This window comes from Hypanus sabinus, chromosome 8, assembly GCF_030144855.1.
Source record: "Hypanus sabinus isolate sHypSab1 chromosome 8, sHypSab1.hap1, whole genome shotgun sequence".
Taxonomy (NCBI): domain Eukaryota; kingdom Metazoa; phylum Chordata; class Chondrichthyes; order Myliobatiformes; family Dasyatidae; genus Hypanus; species Hypanus sabinus.
Window position 1 is genome coordinate 157,792,136 of NC_082713.1, and position 22,899 is coordinate 157,815,034.

At 39.5% G+C, this 22,899-nt stretch overlaps 1 protein-coding gene across 3 annotated transcripts in view; it reads right to left on the minus strand.

Annotated features, from left to right (window-relative positions):
• Positions 1–7,663: 7,663 nt before the first annotated feature.
• LOC132398637 (ras-related protein Rap-1b) overlaps positions 7,664–22,899 on the minus strand; it is a 66,763-nt gene continuing 51,527 nt past the window's right edge. For 2 of the 3 annotated variants that reach the window (XM_059978340.1, XM_059978339.1), the window contains exons 7-9: positions 16,281–16,424; positions 12,541–12,652; positions 7,664–8,927 (exon numbers count right to left, since the gene is read on the minus strand). In XM_059978340.1, coding sequence (XP_059834323.1) covers positions 12,566–12,652; positions 16,281–16,424 — 231 coding nt within the window. In that variant the 3' untranslated portion in view covers positions 7,664–8,927; positions 12,541–12,565. The remainder of the gene's footprint in view (positions 8,928–12,540; positions 12,653–16,280; positions 16,425–22,899) is intronic. The other variant, XM_059978341.1, reaches the window with a different exon arrangement.

A 22,899-nucleotide genomic window follows, 5' to 3' on the forward strand; every position in this document is an offset into this window, starting at 1 on the left:
GACTTCCGAATAGGTACGTGGAGCTTAGAAAAATAGAGGGCTATGGGTAACCCTAGGTAATTCCAAAGGAAGTACATGTTCGGCCTGTATTGTGCTGTAGGTTTTCTATGTTTACATGCTTTTATGTATTGAATTGCTGCCACATGATTAGCTGATCAAATATTTTCATTAACAAGCAGGTGTGCTGAAAACGTGGTCACCATATCTACACCAAGGTAATGTTTAAAGAATTAGTGCTTGCTTTCCCTAAAGATATCTAACAAGAACATGTAACATCTAATTTTTTTCTTTCATTGCAATAATAGTCTATTAAGATGAATTTTACACTGTTTGATTGCATGGTAGGTAGAACATATTTACAGCAGGGATAGCTGTGAACAGTGGTATTTCATAATGATCCGTGCTGACTTTGATATCTATTATATACATTAATGACCTGAAGGTGAACCATGTTCACAGGTGAGATAAAAATTCATGATGATTTGTGTGAAGGGCACTCTTCGGCTGCAGTATGATACTGATCAGTTGGTAAGATATGCAGAGAAATTAAATCCCCAAATATGCAAGGTAATACATTTTTTGGGAGGTGTCTTAAGGCTTTAATGTACAGAATGAATGGTAGAACCCCAGAAAACACTGACAAACATAGTTAACATGAGGAAATCTGCAGATGCTGGAAATTCAAGCAACACACCCAAAATGCTGGTGGAACGCAGCAGGCCAGGCAGCATCTATAGGGAGACGCGCTGTTCACGTTTCAGGCCAAGACCCTTTGTCAGGACCGCCTGACGAAGGGTCTCGGCCCGAAACGTCGACAGTGCGTCTCCCTATAGATGCTGCCTGGCCTGCTGCATTCCGCCAGCATTTTGTTTGTGTTGACAAACATAGTTACATTGCCAAGCGTTGCTGAAGGCAGTAACACCGATCTTTAAGGTATAAAGGAAACTTGTGTCTATTATTCCCACAGTAGAATATAAGAGAACAGAATCTAATAATACCAGAGCAACATGTGGCACAGGTACTAGATTTAAGTAAATGGAATCAATGCAGAAAAATCAAAGCTCATCTATAAATTAAGAAAATGGCAGAGGCTCTATTTATAGTTTATCAACCTGCATACACAATTTCTGCTAGGAAGAAGAATTCTCAGTCCGAAAAAGCCTGGTGAAAGTTTGATTACATTTCTAGACAATTTCAAAACTTTAAGCTTTGACAGTTCAATGTAATGTAGTTTTATGTGTCATTAAGATTATAAAATATTGAACATAACCATATTTTTCAAAGGCAATATGTCAGCTTCAGCTTACCAGCTATCATTGAAATGGGTCATGCTCTATCGTGCTTTTTAAAGTCAATTGTCATTTCCATTAAGCTCTGCTACAAGTCATTGACCTGAAATGTTAAGTTTCTCTCCCACAGAAATGAATATTCTGATGTTTTCGACTGTCAGATCAGATTTCTAGCAGTCACATTTTGTTGCATCATGGAATTTACGAACTGTAGCTATTAGAAAGAAATAATTTACAAATATAGTTTGATCGATATTCATTCCTTTGGGTTTAAATTGAACATTGGGGAAACACGTAACCACTTAAATCAGCAACACACACAAAATGCTAGTGGAACACAGCAGGCCAGGCAGCATCTATAAGGAGAAGCACTGTCGACATTTCGGGCTGAGACCCTTCGTCAGAACTTAAATCAGCAGTTCACTTTAATTTCATCGAAACAAGAGCTGCAGTTCATTCACCCCTTAACCCAACTTTATCAGATCACAGCTGACTTATATTTTGATTTCACTTATTTGTTGTGACAAATTAGTTGATGTAGAAGCTCGTAAATCTAGAAAGCTTGTGGCACATCGAGCATCGTTGCCATTTCTTTAGCATTTTGTCAGTTTTTTTATGAGGCTGAGTTGTGAGCTGGACACTAAACCCAGCATGGATGGAAAGTGTGCAAGGAGCCTGTCAGATTTGAATCCGGGGCCACTTGGCCTGAAGTCTGACGTGGTTGCCACTATAGTACCAGATAGCATAAGAAAACACAGTAAACAGCAGATAATGCAAGTCACAGAATTGAGCAACACTTCTGCAAATGGATAATTTTAGAAGGCCAGCACCACAGGGAGGTTACTAAATAAAACAGGTCAAACAAGTTCCTGAATATTGCTGAGAGACATATATTTTAATTGTTGCAGCATACAGGCTATTTCATATTTACTTATTGAGTCTGAGAGAGGGCAAATCTTAGTCTGATGTGTATTTAAAATAACCTTACATACAGACTTCAATTGGAATTTAAAATAAATTGTCACTATTATTTAACTTATATAATTGACCTGTAAACTTTTTCGTTCAAAGCTATTTGCATATTATATGTCTAAGTAATACATAGTATGATACTAAAGATGATAAAAAAGACTTTTAATTTCAACTTTTGTAACAATTAATTCACTCAGCAAAGAAAAAACTAGCTTGCAACAGATCTGAAATATCAACACATCCCTTTTGCCTCCACAGATATTAATTCCCCACCTGTACTCCCAGCTGTTTTGTGTTTTCCTCCAAGTTTCAGTACCTACAATTCCCCAAGTTTCCATTCATTTACTCAGTACCCATAACAACTGTGTTCTTCTAGTGACCTACTGGAATAACCTCAAATAACTGGTGCCAAATTAATCTGCCAGGACAAATTTAACATCACTAGTTCATAGATGAGATAGTAAACTCCTGACTTCAACTCATCAATAAACTGAAAATTTATGTTGTATGCTTTTAGAATGTCTCCATCAATGTTAATCCTGGTCATTGCTCCTAAATGTATCTACCTCAACATAATAGCAATATCAAAGGAAATTTAGTTTATAAAATATATCAGATCAATCAAAAATTCCACCATTCTTTAGTTCTCCCTCTGGTATACCTCCAGGATAGAGAAAGACATTCCAAACAAGTTGTAGTGCCTTGATTGCAATCATATTAACTAAATTTCTACATACTGTCATGTACTTTCCTCTTCTCCATCCTTGACCCATTCCATAAAATGTTGCTTATTGGACCAGGATAGAGCCCAATGGTGTGGTCATGGAAATCTTCAACACTGACTTCAGATACATTACGAACAAATCCTATGAAACATCCCATCCTCTCCTCGATGATATATCAGTGCTCTTCCCTGCTGAGTATACTTGAAGTGTAGTGAAGAACTTGACGTGGTGCAAGTAGGTAATGGGGGCTGGATGATTTAGACATTTATTGCTTATTTATTTAGGTTTTTTCTCTCTTGTATTCACACAGTTTGATGCTTTTTTTGCTCATTGGCTGTTTGTCCCTCCTGTTGGGTGCGATCTTACATTGATTCTAAAACATTTCTTGCATTTACTGAGTATACCTGCAAGAAAGTGAATCTCACATAATGTACATGTACTTTGATAATAAATTTACTTTGGAAAAACCTCAATGAAATCACAATGACTGCACTTGTCAAGTTCGGAGAACAGTTCCTGTTTTTGTCAAGTTAAAAAGAAAAATGAGTGAAATCTACATACACTATCCTCACGTGTCAGGCACATAATGTCCCTGCCAAAATGAACCACCCTAACTTTCAGAATGAGGGCATTTCCTCATTGTTTGCTATGGTTAGTGATGCAGCTTACAAGATCAAGATCAATTAGAAACTTGAGCACCTATACATTATGAGAGCTTCCACTGCATAGGTATCACAACAATCCTAACACTTCCTCCAATTCCCACAACTCAGAGATGAAGTGACCCTAGTGCTGTATGTCTGGGTTTGACTTTGTGACCTCATGCATTTCCTCTAGGTGCTCTATTTTCATTCCATAACCCACACATATGCAGGTTAATTGGCAACAGTAAACTTCCCCATAGGGTGTAGGTGAGCGACAGAACCTGAAGGGAATTGATACATCGATGGGAGAATAAGTATTTGCATCAGTCTTCACTGTGGAAGAGTGGGGGCAGAAGTGAGTGTGGTTGCCATTATTAAGGAGGTAGTGCTTGGGAAGATGAAAGGTCTGAAGGTAGATAACTCACCTGGATCAAATGGACCAGGTTCTGAAAGTGGTAGGTGAAGAGATATTAGTAATGATCTTTGAAGAATCACTAGATTCTGGAATGGTTCCAGAGGTGGAAAATTGCAAATGCCACTCTTTATGAAGGGAAGGAGGCAGAAGAAAGAAAATTACTGATCACTTAGCCAGACTTCAGTGGTTGAGATGATGTTGGAGTCCATTATTAAGGATGTTTCAGGGTACTTGGAGGCACATGATAAGATAGGCCAAAGTCAGCATGGTTTCCTTAAGGGGAAATCTTGCTTGACGAATTCTTTGAGGAAGTTACAGGCAGGATAGATAAAGGAGTCCTGTGGATGCTGGTTACTTGGATTTTCAGAAGGCATTTGACAAGCTGCCACTGTTAAACAAGATAAGAACCCATAGCGTTACAGGAAAGATACTAGCCTGGTCAGAAAACTAGTTGACTGGCAGGGAACAAAGAGTAGGTTTAAAAAAAAAAGGAGGCCTTTTTTGATTGGTTGCTGGAGATTAGTGGTGTTCTGCAGGGGTTTGCTTCAGGTCCGCTGTTTTTCAAGTTATACGTTAATGATCTGTTTGATAAAATTGATAGCTTTGTCGCCAGATTTGTGGATGTTACAAACATAGGTGAAGGGGCAGACATTATTGAGGAAGTAGGGTCTGCAGAAGGATTTGGACAGATTAGGAGAATGGGCAAAGAAATCAGAGGTAGAATACAATTTAGGAAAGTGTTGGTCATGAATGTTGGTAGAAGGTGTAAAGATGTATTTTCTAAATAGAGCAAATTCAGAAATTGGAGGTGCAATAGGACTCGAGCCCGAGTGCACAATTCTTTAAAGGTTAGCTCGCCGTTTAAGTTAGTAGAAAGGAAGGCAAATACAATGTTAGCATTTATTTCAAGATGACTAGAATATAAAAACAAGGATATAATGCTAATGCTTTATAAGGCATTGTTCAGTCTGCAGTTGGAGTATTGTGAGCATTTTTGGGCTCCATAGCTGAGCAAGGATGAGCTGGTTTTGGAAGGGTCCAGGGGAGGTCCAAGTGAATGATCTTGGCAATGGAAGGGTTGACTTATGAGTTTCATGGCTCTGGGATTGTGCTCACTGGAGTTTAGAAGAATGGAGAAGGATCTTAATGAAACCTACTGAATATTGAAAGGTCTAGATAGAGTGGACGTGGATAGGATATTTCTAATTGTGGACAAGTACAGGACCAGAGGACACAGCATTAAGATAAAGTGGCATTCCTATAGAAGAGGTTGATAGGTTTTTGACTAGTAAGGGTTACAGGGAGAATGCAGAAGAATGGGATTGAGAGGGAGAATAAATCAGCCATGGTTGAATATTGGAGCAGATTTGATGGACCAAATGGCCTAATTCTTTGCCCATGTCTTACAGTTACATCTTTAGTTACAAGTTGATTTAAACAAAAATAGAGATAAAAGTAGTGGAGACAACTGATAATAGGTCTGTCATTAGAAGGCTTGCATCATTGGATCGTCACTGGACTGACCACTAGAATGGCTCACAGCAAATGGGGTTAAATTCACAAAGAAAAGGTATTGGACAGTTATTGTAACCCCATTGGTTAAAAATAGGTCATCTAAGGTAATCTGAAATTTTGCTTTCTCATCTTTTATTAAATTTCAAGTTTGGACTTTTATACAGAGTTGTAGCTCAATTCTCACCTGTTGTAAATGAGGGCAGACTTAGGCTAAGTCCACACTAGACTGGATAATTTTGAAAACGCTTGTTTTGTGTAAAAACGATAGGCATCCACACTATGCGTTTTAAAAAATACCTCTGTCCACATTGAAACGGATATTTTGGCGACTCTCCTCCTACTGTGCATGCACAGGACACATCTACCGAACACAAGCGACATGTTTGGTGTTGAATCTCGTTGTGAAAGACTGTGCGTGTTTGTTCAGTTACAGACTAGAAAAACTTAAAAGGTGGACAGCTGTTGCCTTTCGCGCAGGACTTAAAAGTAAAATAAAAACAAATACTGGAGTGTATAGAGACACCGACAGGGAGTTCACAGACAGTATGACCCGGCTAATAACGAACATTGAAAAACTGATGAACTCTGTTGCATTAATAAAGCCCCTTGTTAAATGTATACAAAATGTCTGCATCAGTATTATCTTGTATTTCCACACAACGTTACATTAGGCTGTTACACATCCATTGTCAGAGAAGTACTTGCATAAGTAGGTAAACCACCTTCACATGAGCAAGGACAGAAAACAGGGCAAAGTGAGTAAGTTATGGGTCAAAGTATTTGGTGAGTGCATTTCTAACTCTTCTGGCTTCAGCCTCGTTGCCGTCTGTTCTGAAATTGTTAGGTTGCGTTCAAGAAAGCAATGAAATGGCGTACTGCCGCCACAATCTGTTCTGGCAAGTCATGACAATGTTTTCAGATTTTTCCGGTTACCCCACCCACACTGATCTGCCCAAGCGGCATTTTCAAAGTTACACACCCTGTAGAGTGTTTCTGAAAATCCCCAGTTTTGGGGGATGAAAACGCCATTTTACTGTGGACGAAGGGTAAAAATTAAGAGAAAAAGCTTCGGTTACAGATTTATTCGGTGGTAGTGTGGACGTAGCCTTAGTGTGAATACCTACACTGGACAGATGCAAAAAGAGAAATAACCTTTCTGATTAGCACCCTCAGGCATCCAATGAAACTGACAGAATATTATAATATAATCAGCTTAATAGAATTTGAACAAAGTGCATTGTCTTTCTTTTTTGACATTTCACTCAAGAACTGAAATTCAATTTTAGTGGCCTCTGAATTTCTGAACTGACACATATGGTAGAGCACTGCATTGGGTTTCACAAGTAATCACTTACTGATTGAGGGAATTTACAGATATTAGTTTTAAGTTTAAAAATACAAATGTTAGCCCTGCAAATAGAAAACATGGATAAAAACTTATTTTCTAAATTATGAAATGGGCTAGAAGGTATTTTGGAATGTTATAAATCAAATGTTGGCTTATAATTAAAGGGTTTACTGATGCAGAGGAGTATTTCCAGGCACTAAGAAATTATCACAGTTCCCCTAGCACATTTCTAAATTAATCAATTACTTTGGTGCAGTGATTACCACCAGGTTTAGGAAAAGTTATTACCCCTCAATCATCAAGCCTTTGAATCGAAGGGGATACCTTCACTTGCCCCATCAATGAAATGCTTCCAAAATCAATGGACTCACTTTCAAGAACGCCATCTCATGTTCAATAATTTTTTTTTTATTATGATTACTACTTCTTTTTGCATTTGTACAGTTTGTTGTTTTTGCACACTGGTTGAATGCCCATGTTGGTGCAGTCTTACATTGATTCTATTATGGATTTATTGAGTATAGCTGCAAGAAAATAGTTGTAAATAGTGACATATGTACTTAGATGATAAATTTACTTTGAACTTTACCAAATACAATAGCAAACTAAAAGATGAATAGATATACATAGCTATTCCCAATACCATGCACAAAAGATGTAGTCTACTCCAAGGTGCTATTTTTGAATTGCTAATAAAACTTCAGAAATGAAACAACCACCAACTTCACACACATCATTCAAATATTACATTTACAAAAGTTAAACAGATACTTTATTTACTTGCAATTAAAACATGACAAAACATTCAAGTGGCAGATAATCATAATGCAAGCCCTTGCATGGCAATCTAAATTTTATGGAACTGAATAGGTTATGCAAAAAACATTGCACCACTATGAAAATTAAGGCTTTTTAAGTTTGCATTTGGCCACCTTAAAGCACATGTAGCATTAATTTTCCATTTCAAATTACTGTGCCTCAATTCCTCAGATAAACTTCTATCCAAAAGTTAATGCATACAAAGCATAAATGCATTGTTAAATAAAATTAGCAGAATTTAGGCCATGTAACCAAGTACACTCAGATAATTATTTCTCACATTCACCATCAATACCCACAATACTCTTCCACCAAGAAACATTTCAACAAAACAGCACACGCATAACATAACCACTAACAGGCAATGTCCAATTTAATGTATATTTGGTACTGATAATTACAAATATGCATAAGCAAGCAGAATTACAGTGAGAACCTACAGCTGCAGGAGAATTTAGACCTCCAAGCAAACTTGCAAAATCTTAAAATATGTTAAAATATATACTTCCGGATGTAGACCCGCACTGTACAATTCATATAAACATTATTCCTCATGTAAACAGAAGAAACTCACAAGGAAAAACATTTTTCTGAAAATGTTAACAGCTATTTAAAAGCATTATTATAGACCAAAGACAAAATATAAATGAGACAGAAACATACATTTTCTGTACATAGTAATCATAATTTCCACAGGTTGTTCTAAAATTAAAAAAACATTTTAATAGCTGTTGCAATTATCAGAGCACAGTTAATCACTGGAACTATTATCTTGCATCTCCATTTTAAAGAAGCTACAAATATCAAAGAAGCAGAGTCAGCTGTGAGAAATCATCTAAAGATATCTTTGGACTTCCATCTAAATGATGCTAAAATAGTGGTGCTTCCAGTAAATTACAGCTTTTATTTGACAAAACCGGACTTACTACTAATTATAAGTTCAATACAACATTGGTAAAAGGTATACTTCCTCCAATATGATCAGCAATAACACTGAAAGTAGGATGCAGTTTAACAGTTACCTACTAATAGAATGTTTCTGAAGTTAAAAAATAGCTTTCTGTTTTTGTGCAAAATGACTTGGGAGCTTTCATCTGCTTGTTGAAAGATACCACCACAGGAAAATCCATTTTTCAATTGTCAATGAGTTCAGTAAAGTGGAATGCTGGCACTGTCAAAATGAGAAATAGTTCATCATATCTAGAGGTATAAAAAAAAGGTTAAACTTTGGTAAGTTAATACAGGTTGAATTTAAAAAGAACAACCTTATCAAATACAGTTGATTGGACAATCGATTAATCAGGACAGCGGCACATTTGGTACAACTCTTGGAGAACAAAATTAATTGAAAAAATAGCCAATATTCACTTTATTTATTTGGGACTCTATGCCGTTTAACTGGTTGCCGTACAGTTTCTAACTAGTATCTGTCACGTGTGCTCATGTGGCTTTTAGACAATACACCTTACTTAGAGCGAATAGATTTTAAATAGTGTTAGTGTTCAAAATGCAGTGATTTTTGTCACTGATAGTCGGCAAGAAATAAGCAGAAAGCCAATTCAGAGCTGTTTTGTTTACTGCGGTTTTAAACATTCAGGCTTGGAAATGCCAGAAACAGCCAGGAGTGAAAATGAAATTACAGTTGGCCCTCCTTATCTGCGGGGAATTGGTTCCAGGACCCCTCGCGGATACCAAAATTCGCGGATGCTCAAGTCCCTTATTCAACCTGTCTCAACCCGGTGGATCTTAGGACCCAGCAGAACCCCAGACCCTATTTAACCTGTCTCAGAGTGGTGGACATTAGGACCTGGTGCAAGAGCTCTGAATGCAGTGTTTCTGTTCACGAAAATAATCACGATCATGATTGAAAATAAAGTGGAAATAATAGTGATCGGAAAGAGGTGAAACGCCATCGGTCATTGGAAAAGCGTTAGGCTACGTCGCTCAACGATCAGAACAATTTTAAAGGATAAAGTGAGAAAGGCTCTGCCCCGACAAAAGCTACAATTATTACTAGGCAATGCAGTGCTTTCGTTATTAGGTTTTGGGGTTTTGAGTTTTTGATCCTCCACATCAACCCGGCACAGTGGAAAGCGCACTTGGGAGCGATCTGTCCTGAGTCCCGAGAACTTCAGTTCCCGAGCCCGGCGCTGAAACATACGTTCTTAAGTGTTTTATATGCACAGAAAGGCAAAATATATACTATATACTAAGACAAACATTTGACTAACTGACGATAAATAATACCGGATGTATGTGTTCCGACTTACTTAGTAAGAGAACTTAAGATTTTTTTCTGATTCTGATGCACGATAACCCATGCACATCCTCCCGTATACTTTAAATCATCTCTAGATTACTTACAATACCTAATACAACGTAAATGCTATGTAAAATGGCTGTTATACTGCATTGTTTGGGGAATAATGACAAGAAAAAAAAGTCTGTACATGCTCGAACAACAAGTGCTGAAAGAGCCCTTCTGGGTTTTCACGAATCGCTGTTGGTTGAATTCGCGCCTGCGGAATCCGCGGATAAGGAAGGCCAACTGTACTTCACCACTTAAATAAGTTAGGAACTCCAAAGAATTTGAAGGCATCAATAATCATCTTGAATGTTACCTCTGATCCCCACCAGACACTCAGCTCTCAACTGTGGCTCCAAGTAGCTGTTTGCATGTGACAGTGATCACACCTCAGTATGCCACTTTCACAGCTGGGCTAAACCAGGTGAGGTTACCCAGCCGTGGGTGAGATAGGGACATACCTATCCTAGCATGCGAAGTCAGCTCTGGCACACCGGGCAGATGAGGTCTACAGTGAGATCCAACAGCTAGGAAGGTGGTTCTGCAAAGCTCCGTGGAGAGCGAAGAGCATGACGAGGCACAGAAGTCAGTGTTACGCAAGCCAAGGAAGACCCCAGTTGTGACGATACTCATATCATTAACCCAGACTTGAGGTTGAGAGAGTGTAACTGCCCCAGTGCCATGGCTTTTCCACTTTAGAAACTCTCCTGCACAAGTTTCCAGTCATCATCGGACATGGACAGTCAGCAGTAGTATTGATAGTTTCTAATTTCTGTATTTCATTTAAGTACATAATATGTAACTCAATTAAATGGCAGTCTGCATTTTTCTTATACTAAAAAAAACTATTTCCACGAAACTTCAGTTAATTGGGGGCAGTCACGTAATTTGACCAAAATATACTGGTCCCGATTTGTGCCAATTAACCAGAATCCACTGTACTATACAGATGGTCATTGAGAGACGAAAGCCAAACCAATTGTTGTCTGACCTGAAACCCATCAACCTTCTCAACATAGGCTTATACAAATCAATTTTTCATTATTGCTTCCTGACTATTCCACATTTTAAATCTTCAGTACAAATTATATATCCAATGTGAATATGTTCCTTAGGTTTACATCAATACAAACCTACTTAAAACTTGTCTCGAGCTTATTTGCAGTAGCATCACATGCACATAGCAGTACTTTTCAATATTACCCATACATATCTGTAGCATTTCTAAAAAGTTCAAGTGAAAATTCTACGAAAACAATATAATAATTAACAAATTAGCATCTACTTTACAACCAGTATTTATATTAACACCCGGTTTTTTAAAACATTCTTTTGTTTACTATTGAATAAGTCTGATAGGCTGGAGCAGACTCTTCAATTTGTCTTCAAAAACACTGCTCAAAATACAGCATTAAACTTTCAGTTGTTTAGAGAACAAATGCCGATGTGGTATTGAGCAAGAAATCAAAAGTGCCATATTGGATCCTTACTTTGTGCTATAGGAAGGCAAATGCAATAATTAGCATTCACTTTGAGAAGATGACAAGAGAAAAGCAAGGCTGCAATGCTGGGGCTTTAAGGTACTGGTCAGACTACATTTAGAGTATTGTGAGTAGTCTTGGGCACCTTGTCTAATAAAGAATCTGCTAGCATGGTGGCGTGGGGGGGGTGGGGAAGAGAAGAGAGAAGATCACAATGAAAGCTACTGTAAATTGGAAGGCCCAAACAGACTGGGCATGGAGAGAATGTTTCCAACAGTGGGAGAGTCTAGGACCACAAGGCACAGCCTCAAAATAGGATATTCCTTTATAACTGTGATGAGGCCAAGTCATTAGGTATAATTAAAGCGAAGGTTGATAGATTCTTTACTAGTAAGACTATCAAAGATTATGCGGAAACGCTACAGAATGGGGTGGAAAGGAAGGGCAAAAATCAAAGGGAAGCAAGAGAAATTAACCAGAGTCAGTGATTAAAATTATCGAGGATGAAGGGGAAAATAAAGAGGTGTTCAGCGCTGTTTGTCTGCATTTTACGGGTCTCCTCCTTGCTGCTGCTGGTGGAAGGTGTAGGAGACTTTGTTCCCTTGCCATCAAATTCAGGAGCAGTTGTTGCCCTGCAGCCATCAGGCTACTGTACGGGCTTCACTCACCTCAGTGATGGACACGCACCATGCCAAGGAACTGACTTTCCGGTACCCTGCAGTTCATGTTCCACGCTTACGTGCTTACTTCTTTTTACTATTTGCGAGACACTTTGGCACTGGACTGACTCTGCAGGCTTAGCCTGCAACCATCAGGTTTTGTAAATATAATAGAAGACTTTAGAATACTGATAAATTGACCCTCTTGTCACAAAGGGATGTGTGCACAATTTTCAAGAGAAATGTTTGCTGATAAAAGGGGCATTTGCTTAAAATATATATAGTGTTACCATCCTTCATAGAACCCACCCCCAGCCATCCTTTACATATAGTTATCAACAGGAGGTTGAATGCAACTTTGTTTTTACCTGGCTCAAAGTTAAAATAGGATTATTAAAGCAGCTGGCATTTTGCTGGCTTTGGAGGCCTTCCATAAACCGGTGATTTTCTGTTTATTTGTCGGACCAGATCATAAAAAATCTGTAAACAAAAATATTTCAACGGTAAAGTGTAAGTGAATACTTAATTTTCACAATGTCCTTAAAAACTTTCATACTGTTTAAAAACAAGATTTTCAAAAAAATACTGGAGGAATTCAGCAGGTCAGACAGTATCTATGGGAATGAATACACATTTCATATTTTGGGTTGAGACCCTTCTTCAGGACTGGAAAGGAAGGGGAATATCATCAGGATAAAAAAGGGGGAGGATTGCAAGGAAGGTGATGGGTGAACTCAGGTGGATAGGAATGGCAAAGGGCTGGAGAGGAAGGAAATTGATAGGAGAGGAGAGTGGACCACAGGAGAAAGGGATGGAGGAGGGGGCAAAGGGGGAGGTGAAAGACAGGTGAGAAGAGGTAAGAGGCCAGACCATTTTTTGCATTGGTGCATTTGAATAAATGGCACTGGTTAAATTGCCTAACCCCAAAATTATTTCACACAAACAACTGAATTTATGGTATATATTGTTTAATTAAATTTCTCTTTTTTTTTAAGAAAATTAACTAAAATATTTCATAATATCCAAATAAAAGATGTTATTGCAATATTGCAATCATTGAAGATACCCTAGTGAAGTTTAAGAGACTACTAGACAGGTATATGGAGGAATTTAAGATGGGGGGGTTATATGGGAGGCAGGGTTTGAGGGTCGGCACAGCACTGTGGGCTGAAGGGCCTGTACTGCGCTGTACTGTTCTATGTTGTATATGATATTTTAAATAAAATAAAAATACTTTAGCAGCAAGTATAATGAAATTCACTCGAGGGCTGTCAATCCAAGCCTTGCATAATCATCTTTGCCACTGCTAGCATTTTACATTCTCATTTAATCTTGTCTGCCTGCAATAAATTACTCACAATTATGTGGCTCAAATTGAACAGAAACTGCGGGATATGTAATCAAGGATATTTAAATACCATTGTCTTTGTAAATAAGAAGCTTAGTGTAAAACAAGCAACTGGCTTTCAACTAGAAAACTATGTCAATTCTAGCACAGCACTTTAGCAAATTTATTAAGGTCCTATAGAAAATGCAGAGTTGATCTCTGAGCAAAAAAGGAGAAATACTGCTCAAGTTTAACATCAGATGCAAAAACAGAAAATGCTGGAATCATTCTGGGTCAGGCAGCATTTTGTAGATGGAAGCAAAGTCAAAGATTTAGATTGATGCCACCTCATTTCATCACCTGATGGCAGGGACCAGAAAAGCTGGATTAATTCTCAATAGAGAAAATATTGAAAAGGTATTTAGTAAGGATAGTCAAAATTATGAGGGTGTGTAGGAGGGAAGGGTTAGATTGATCTTTAGAGTAGGTTAAAAGGTCAGCACAACATTGTGGAACAAAGGGCCTGCACTGTGCTGTTATGTTTGTAAAGTTGGCAGAAACTGGAAAATGAATTTGATATCAACTTCTAATTAGGATACATCCATGAAAGAACTCTGCAGGGAAAATTAAAACTGAAGGAATTAGATCACTCTCTTTCATCTCCTGCTGAACAAAAGCCCCAAGACCAACCTTAGTGTTCCTCACCATACAGCAGTAGGGTGTGTGGGTGCCTCTAATGCTGTTTGATTTTAAGCGCATTAAACAAATCCAATTACATTGAATGTAAAAACAATGAGATATTGACAGTAAAAACACTGAATATTCTTCAGAATACCAAATATTCTATAATCTACTTTCAAAAAGGTTCAAGAAATTTTCATCTCCTTTGTTTTCTAATGCCACCATTAGTAACAGCTCTCAAAGGTAATACAGAGAGCCATCTCCTTGAAACACTTTATTCCACCTGGCGAAGATTATTGGAAATAAAAGTGTCACTTGGAGGAAATTGTAATGGCACCTTCCATCATTTTGAGAACAGGCTGATTATCTTTATGAACAGTATGTCTCTATGAAGTTGTTAATGCTATGTGGTAGATACCAGTGCTGCAAATGCAATGGAATAACTTGACCAAGAGCAGGTAGTTCCTGAGTAAAATTCCTCTGCTTCCACACTTTCTGCTGTAATAAGTACTCTTTGCCAGTTTTAGATAACACGTGGAATGAATTAAATGGCCTTTGACCAGCTTCTGTGATGTCTGATTTTATGAAGCAGTTGAGGGAACTCATCTGCTCAGTATTCATAGCTTCAACTTCATCTGGTTACTCATTTGCTGGGCTCTATAATCAAAAAACAGGGACTGTTCTTGAAGCCACCACATGCTTTTTGTGTTTAATTATTTCATGGTATTTGAAGCTGGAAATGAAAGGACTACAAACCAGTCTCAACCAGTGATTGTTATTTGGGATACTTAAAGTCAGGGGTCAAAGCTGGTTCTATAGTAATTTGGCTGATCTATTAATATATCAAAAGTCTTTTACAATACCAAGGTAGTAATAATACACAATATACAATGTCCTTTTAACCCAATATCTTAGAATGAATCCCATTTAACTGTAATAACTAAATTTCATTTGTACATTGACAGACAATCTAGGTTTAACATCTAAAACTGCAGTGATGGCACTTCGGTAGGTCAAGCTACAACATGAACCTGCTGAGAAATCGTTCAGCAGGCAGGAGTTGGAATTTGATAACTTGGATGTTGATTTTTTTTGGTACTGAAACCCCCTGGTTTCCTTGGCTGTTCAAGTCAAGGGAAGACACACTCTGGTCCCACCAAACCCATGAGATTGAGATGGCTCTCCCACCCCAAACCCTCGTTTGTGTGGATGCTGTGTAATCTGCAACCCTGTTACAAATTAGTGCCATGTAGTAACAGACAATACATTGCATATGATTAAAGTAATTATTTTTATGAATCTTAACCCAACTAAAGGGTTAATAAAGAAAAACAAAACTATAAGGACCCATTTTAATTAAATAGTCAAATGTGCACAAGTTGGAGCTCAACGCTTCATCCTCAGTTGATCTCGGCACCTGGATCCACCAAACCTCAGTCCGCACTTGGTCAAATTCTACGACCGTTTCTCTCCAGTGTCTTCTCTCTTCATCTCCCGCCAAACAAAAGCCCCAAGACCAACCTTAGTGTCCCTCGCCAAAAACCTCCCCCCAGTTCCACCATCCTAACTGGATGGCACACATTCCTCGTCTTCAACAATAACTCAAACAGGCTGAAAGAAGAGCAGACTGCTCTTACAGTATATTAATAAAAATGTGAACCAGGGTGTTACAATACCCATACATACTGACCATAAGGCCAAGAAGAGATAATACCAATGACTACAAACTGCACATCATTCTACCATACATCACATCACAAGAACATGAACATTCGAGAAAGTGGTCCATTAACATGCTGTCAGTGTAGATCAATAAATACAGTATCATATGTTCAAATAAGCCATTCTCAAGCATGGATAGATTTTATCTGCATTCAACAATGCACCTCAAACTTAATTTCAACACATTTCACACATTTTAAATTCTTCATCCATGGCCTGCAAACTGAATGCTATTGAAGAAAGGATCAGACTTGTGCAATTTGCTTGAAATTAAATCAACAAATGAGTGGAGATTTTCCCAGCAGGTAGATCTGTTTAATACAACATGAGACTGAAAATTGTCCTGAAAGTTAATTTGCAGGAAAGAACAAGGCTCACCTCATTAACATTAATCTTTGACTTTGCAGAGGATTCAAGAAAGGCACAGTTACACCACTGTCTTGCTAGATTCTGTCCTTGCTCCTTTCCAACCACTCGCTCTTCCTCCAAATCACACTTATTACCAACCAAAATCATTGGCACCTACAAGTAAAAAGTTCAATTGTTAACGGTTAACAAAACATTTATACAATTAGAAAGTCACATGCTTTACTTTCTTCTCTTCCTATTTTATTAAAATGTACCAAATAGCAATATATAAATTATATTTATAGTTGTGCCAAAGAAAACAATGCCATTGCCACCGGGCAAATCTGCAGATGCTGGAAATTCAAGCAACACACACAAAATGCTGGTGGAACGCATTTCTTTTTACCCCGTTTCTTTCTCCTGAGGCCTCCCGTCCCATGATCCTTTCCCTTCTCCAGCTCTGCATCACTTTCGCCAATCACCTTTCCAGCTCTTAGCTTCATCCCACCCCCTCCGGTCTTCTATCATTTCGCATTTCCCCCTCCCCCCACTACTTTCAAATCTCTTACTATCTTTCCTTTCGGTTAGCCCTGACGAAGGGTCTCGGCCCGAAACGTCGACAGCGCTTCTCCCTATAGATGCTGCTTGGCCTGCTGTGTTCCACCAGCATTTTGTGTGTGTTGTTGTTTCCATTGCCACTGGGTATATTTAATATACACTCAGTGGCCGCTTTAAGTATACCTGCTCACTAACATCTGATCAGCCAATCATACGGCAGCATCTCAATGCATAAAAGCATGCAGATATGGTCAAGAGGTTCAGTTGTTGTTCAGAACAAACATCAGAATGGGGAAGCAATGTGATCTAGGTGTCTTTGACAGTAGAATGATTGTTGGTCAGATGGGGTGGTTTGAATATCTCAGAAACAACTGATGATCTGGGATTTTCATACACAGGTCTCTGGCACTTACAGAGAAAGGTGTGGAAAAACAACAAAAAAAATCCAGTGAGTGGCAATTCTGTGAGCAAAAATCTCTTGTTAATGAGAGAGGTCAGAAGAGAATAGTCAGACTAGTTCAAGCTGACAGGAAGGCAACAGTAACAAATAGCCACATGTTACAACAGTAGTAAGCAGAAAAGAATCTCTAAATGCACATGTTGAACCTTGAAGTGGGTGACAGCTATAAAAATGAGCAGCATACAATGTCCATCTGACTCAGTATCTTGGAATGGATCCCAAACATTTACCTGCAATAAATATTACATTAGTAATTACAAGGAAATCTGCAGATGCTGGAAATTCAAGCAACACACACAAAATGCTGGTGGAATGCAGCAGGCCAGGCAGCATCTATAGGGAGAAGCACTGTCGACGTTTCAGGCTGAGACCCTTCGTCAGGACAGACATCCTGATGAAGGGTCTCAGCCCGAAACGTCGACAGCACTTCTCCCTATAGATGCTACCTGGCCTGCTGCATTCCACCAGCATTTCATGTGCATTGCTTTCATTAGTAACTTACTGCTTGAAATGGTCTGTTCAAGAAAGCATTGACAGACAATCTAGGCTTAAAATCTAAAAGTGCAGTGGTGATCCATTAGTAGGTCAGGTTACAATGTGAATCTGCTGAGAAAGCATCCAGTGGGCAGGAATTAGTATTTGGTAACAAAAAAAATCTGTATCAAAAAGTTATTTTACAAAACAATTGTAACAGGATCGCTATGTTGCCTCATCAATAATCCTTGGAACCAAAACATGAAGTGTACTCTCCCAACAAGACTTGGCAGCCTTCAACTGGGTAACTGGATTGGATACCTTAAATACCAGTACAAAGCAAATTCAAGTCTTAGTTGCTTTTCTACAATTACAACAAAAAAATCAAACAATGAAACATGAATCCAAGACTGTCTCTTGTTTTATTCCTGAGCTCATGGCCAACTTTCGCAGACCATATGGCATTCACCATTACTTGCCTCAACTCCGAAAATCTCATTACAGATACAAAGCAAGGGTGTGAAAGGATACAGCAGGATATAGCTCAATTAGATATTTGGAAAGTCAAATGTAAGAGTTATAGTATATTGTAAATATATGGAGCCTTCGAAACACTTTTGGACAAAGGAATCTAGGGATGCAAGTATATAGTTGTCTGAAACTGGCAACACAGTGGTTAGGTAGCCTATGGCAGACTTGCCTTCATGAGCCAGGGGCCGAGTATAAGTAGTAGAAAGTCATGCTACAACTGCATGAAACTTTAGTTAGATCATATTTGGAGTATTGTGTGCAGTTTGGTCACCATACTATAGGATGGTTATGGAAGCTTTTAAGAGGGTGCAGAAGCGGTTCACCAGAAAATGATGAAACCTCCTTTAAACTCAACTCTCCCTCTCACCTTAAATGTATGCCCTATGGTTTTAGGCAGCTCAAGCATGGGTAAAAGAAACCAACTGTCCACTCTACCTATACCTCTAATGATCTTATAAACTGTCAGATTTCCCCTCGGCCTCAAAAAACCCAAGCAGCATAATTACTATTCAAAGGATGTGTCATTCCCATGCAGAAATAATACAAGAGCTTTACTATTTGGCAAGAACATCCATGACATGATAGAATTAAAAAAATGAAGGGTTGCTAATAAAAGTTATGTTCTCCCACGTAGATGAAGCAGGATGGAAATTTAAATGTTCTAACAAATAAAGCCACAACAACGTTTCTCTTTAATATTGACAGAATGACAAAAAACACAAGAAATTAGCACAAAACCAATCTTTTTCCAGAAAAAGCACAAAACAACCTTCTCCTAGACAAAAATCCAAAAATTAAATGAGCAATGGACATACAAGGTGGGAAGTAAATAAAGACACGTTTTAAATACAGGTTTTTATTTTGGAGTCTAAAATCTAATGCACAATACACTCAAAAAAAGATGAAAATATCAGGTAGCATTTCAATGTTGCGCTTGCTCTCTGTGCTGTTGCCAGTTGATTAGCTGCAAATGGCCTGAAAGTTGATATTCTAAATAGAAATCTTCCACACCATCAGTTAGCAGATCAGCTATTTATTGCTTCAAGTGCTGATCTTGCAGTTGAAAACAAAACGTTGATAGCTGATACAGCCTTCGGCGTTTTACTACTGGTCAACATGAGAAATTTTTATGATAACGCACAACATCAGCAGCCCTTTTTGATAGAAACTTGCTGAATTATCCAAGTAGTCCTCAAGACCGCAGGCTTTTTAAAAATTGTAATTCTTAGATCATAAGAATAGCTTTAGTGTTTTGCCCCAAATTACCTTGGGGCTTGGTTTCTACAAAGTACTATTAAAGAACAAATGATTGATATGAAAAGAACTGAAGATAAGCTCTAGAGCTTAAATATGAACATTCACTTGCTCAAGGTATCCATACAGCATTATCAGCATGTCCTCCAATAAAAATTACCAAGGTTTTGTCAAAGATTTAGATAAAAAGGGAATCTAATCCTGAACAAGTTGATGGTAGTTAAAGCATAGTTGCTTGTTGGTGGAGAAATTGAAGGAGCTGGACCTGGTGCAGACTGTGTTGTTCCCTGCTAATGAGAGGTGTCAGAGTCAGTATGCAAAGGCTGTGTGCAGTCTAACAGTTAGTGATTGTCTTAGTTGTTTTTCTTGTGATCAGAGGACCCTATTGGAAAGCAGCATAGAGAACCTACAGCACAATACAGGCCCTTCGGCCCACAATGCTGTGCCAAACATGTAATTATTTTAGAAATTACCTAAGGTTACCCTTGGCCCTCTACTTTTCTAAGTTCCATGTGCCTAACCAGGAGTCTCTTAAAAGACCCTATCGTTCCCGCCTCCACCACCATCGCCGGCAGCCCATTCCACACCCTCACCACCCTCTGCATAAAAAACTTGCCCTGACATCTCCTCTGTACATACTTTCCAGCACCTTAAAACTGTGCCCTCTCGTGTCAGCCCTGGGAAAAAGCCTGACTATCCACACGATTAGTGCCTCCATCAGGTCACCTCTCATCCTCCGCCGCATGAAGGAGAAAAGGCCAAGTTCACTCAACATATTCTCATAAGGAACGCTCCCCAATCCAGGCAACATCCTTGTAAATCTCCTCTGTACCCTTTCTATAGTTTCCACATCCTTCCTGTAGTGAGGTGACCAGAACTGAGCACAGTGTTCCAAGTGGGCTCTGACAGCCTTTGTTCCTGTACCCTTCCATCCTTTCCCTGAACATTTGTCACATTTCTGCAGTACATTTCCCTGAGAACATCTGTTCCCAATTCATGCTTCCAAGTTCCTGCCTCATAGCTTCATATTTCCCCTTCCTCTAATTAAACACCTTCCTAACTTGTCTGTTCCTATCTCTCTTCAACACTATGGTAAAGGAAATAGAATTGTGATCGCTATCTCCAAAATGCCCTCCCACTGAGATGTGACAACTGACCAGGTTCATTTCCCAATACCAGATCAAGTACAGCCTGTCCTCTTGTAGGCTTATCTACATATTGTGCCCTGAACACACCCAACAAACTCCACCCCATCTCAACCCCTTGCTCTAGGAAGATGCCAATCAATATTTGGGAAATTAAAATCTCCCACCATGCCAACCCTGTTAATATTATACCTTTCCAGAATCTGTCTCCCTATCTGCTCCTCGATGTCCCTGTTACTATTGGGAGGTCTATATATTAAAAAAAACACCCAGTAGAATTATTGACCCCTTCCTGTTCTTTACTTGCACCCATAGAGATTCAATAGACAATCCCTCCATGACTTCCTCTTTTTTCTGCAGCTGTGATACTATCTCTGATCAACAGTGCCACACCCCCACCTCTTTTGCCTCCCTCCTTGTCCTTTCTGAAACATCTAAAGCCTGGCACTCTAAGTAACCATTCCAAGACCCTGAGCCATCCAAGTCTCTGTAATGGCCACAACATCATAGCTCCAAGTACTGATCCACGCTCTATGCTCATCCGCTTTGCTCCTGATACTTCTTGCTTCTCAAACCATCGACTTGAGCGCATCTCTTCTCTATCACCTGCCTATTCTCCCTGTCAGACTGTCTTCAAGCTTTCTCTACATGTGAGCCAACTGCCTCTTCCTCCATCTCTTCACCCCCCAGCAATTCTAGTTTAAACTCTCCGCAGTGGCTTATCAAACGTCCCTGCCAGGATATTGGTCCCCCTCGGATTCAAGTGCAACCCAACCTTTTTGTACAGGTCACACCTGCCCCAAAAGAGGTCCCGATGATCCAAAAATCTGAATCCCTGTCCCCTGCTCCAGTCCCTCAGCCACGCATTTACCCTCGACCTCACTCTATTCCTATACTCACTGTCGCATGCCACAGGCAGTAATCCCGAAATTACTACCTTTGAGGTCCTGCTTCTCAACTTCCTTCCTAACTCCCTGTAGCTTGCTTTCAGGACCTCCTCCCTTTTCCTACTTGTGTCGTGCTATGGAATGCTGCAAGGATGGTTCTGTGGTTTATTGCAGGACCGATGGCAGTGCAGCCTGTTTGCAGCTGTTCAGCAGAGAAGCATCAGAGTCAATGCCAGGAGACATGTGGCACAGCATCCATGTTGGTGCATTAGTGTTGCTCTCCAGTGTTCACTCGGCAGCTGTATTGTGCTCAACTGCTGACTGCTGCAACGCTCATGCACTCAGGGACTTGGACTATGTTTTTTGTGTGACTGTATTTTACTGCTCTCTTATATATGCTACATGTGCCCTGTGTGGTATACGTCTGTGCTTTGCACTGTAGTCCTGTCGTAATGCTGTTTCATTTGGCTGTATTCATGGGTATATAGAATATATATAGTATATAGGCAGCCATCAATCCCAGGGGATCATGGGTCTGCACCTCTGGTGGTCTGAGTTAAGCACCGCCTGCTGTGACTGTGGAGTCCAATGTGGAGGTGACAATCCTTGCCACATTCTGTACAGCAGAATGCTGAGGCAGCTCTGACATCTTGGGCAGCTTGGGCACAGAGCTTTCAGTGGGCTCTCTTTTCCTCTGCTTGCTGCATCAGAGTAGGTCTTATACCTCAAGACCTTTTTCCCCTCCTGCTTCCAGGTACACCTGTTTGAGGCAAGTAACTGCCATGTGTTGGTGCTAATACCAAAGGCCTTGGAGTCACGCTTGCGGGTGTCCTTGTAGTGCGGCAGGTGTCTTCCTGTTGGCCTCTTTCCAGAGTCCAGCTACCCAAAGAGACATGACCTAGCCAACGCATATGCCTCTGATTGAGGAAGGTGAACAAGGAGGTGGCACCTGTTCTCTCAAGCACTGTTGATGGTAACATTGTCTTCCCAGGTGATACCAAGTATGTGTCTGAGGCAGCGCAAATGGGAAGCGTTGAGTTGCTGCTCTTGTTTTGTGTGCAGGGTCCAAGTTTCGCTGCCGTAGAGCAAAGCGCTCAGCACACAGCACACAGGCTGTGTACACCTGGACTTTGGTGTTCATGGTGAGTCTGTTGGCCCAGACTCCCTTAGTCAACCCTGAGAAAGCTCAGGCTGCTTTTCCGATGCGCTTGTTGATCTCACTTTCAAGTGACTGGCTATCCAATATGGTGGAGCCCAGGTATGTGAATTTGTGGATGACTTCCAGCTCATAGTTGACAATGTTAATGGATGGCTTATCATCAATGTCTTGCCCCATTCCT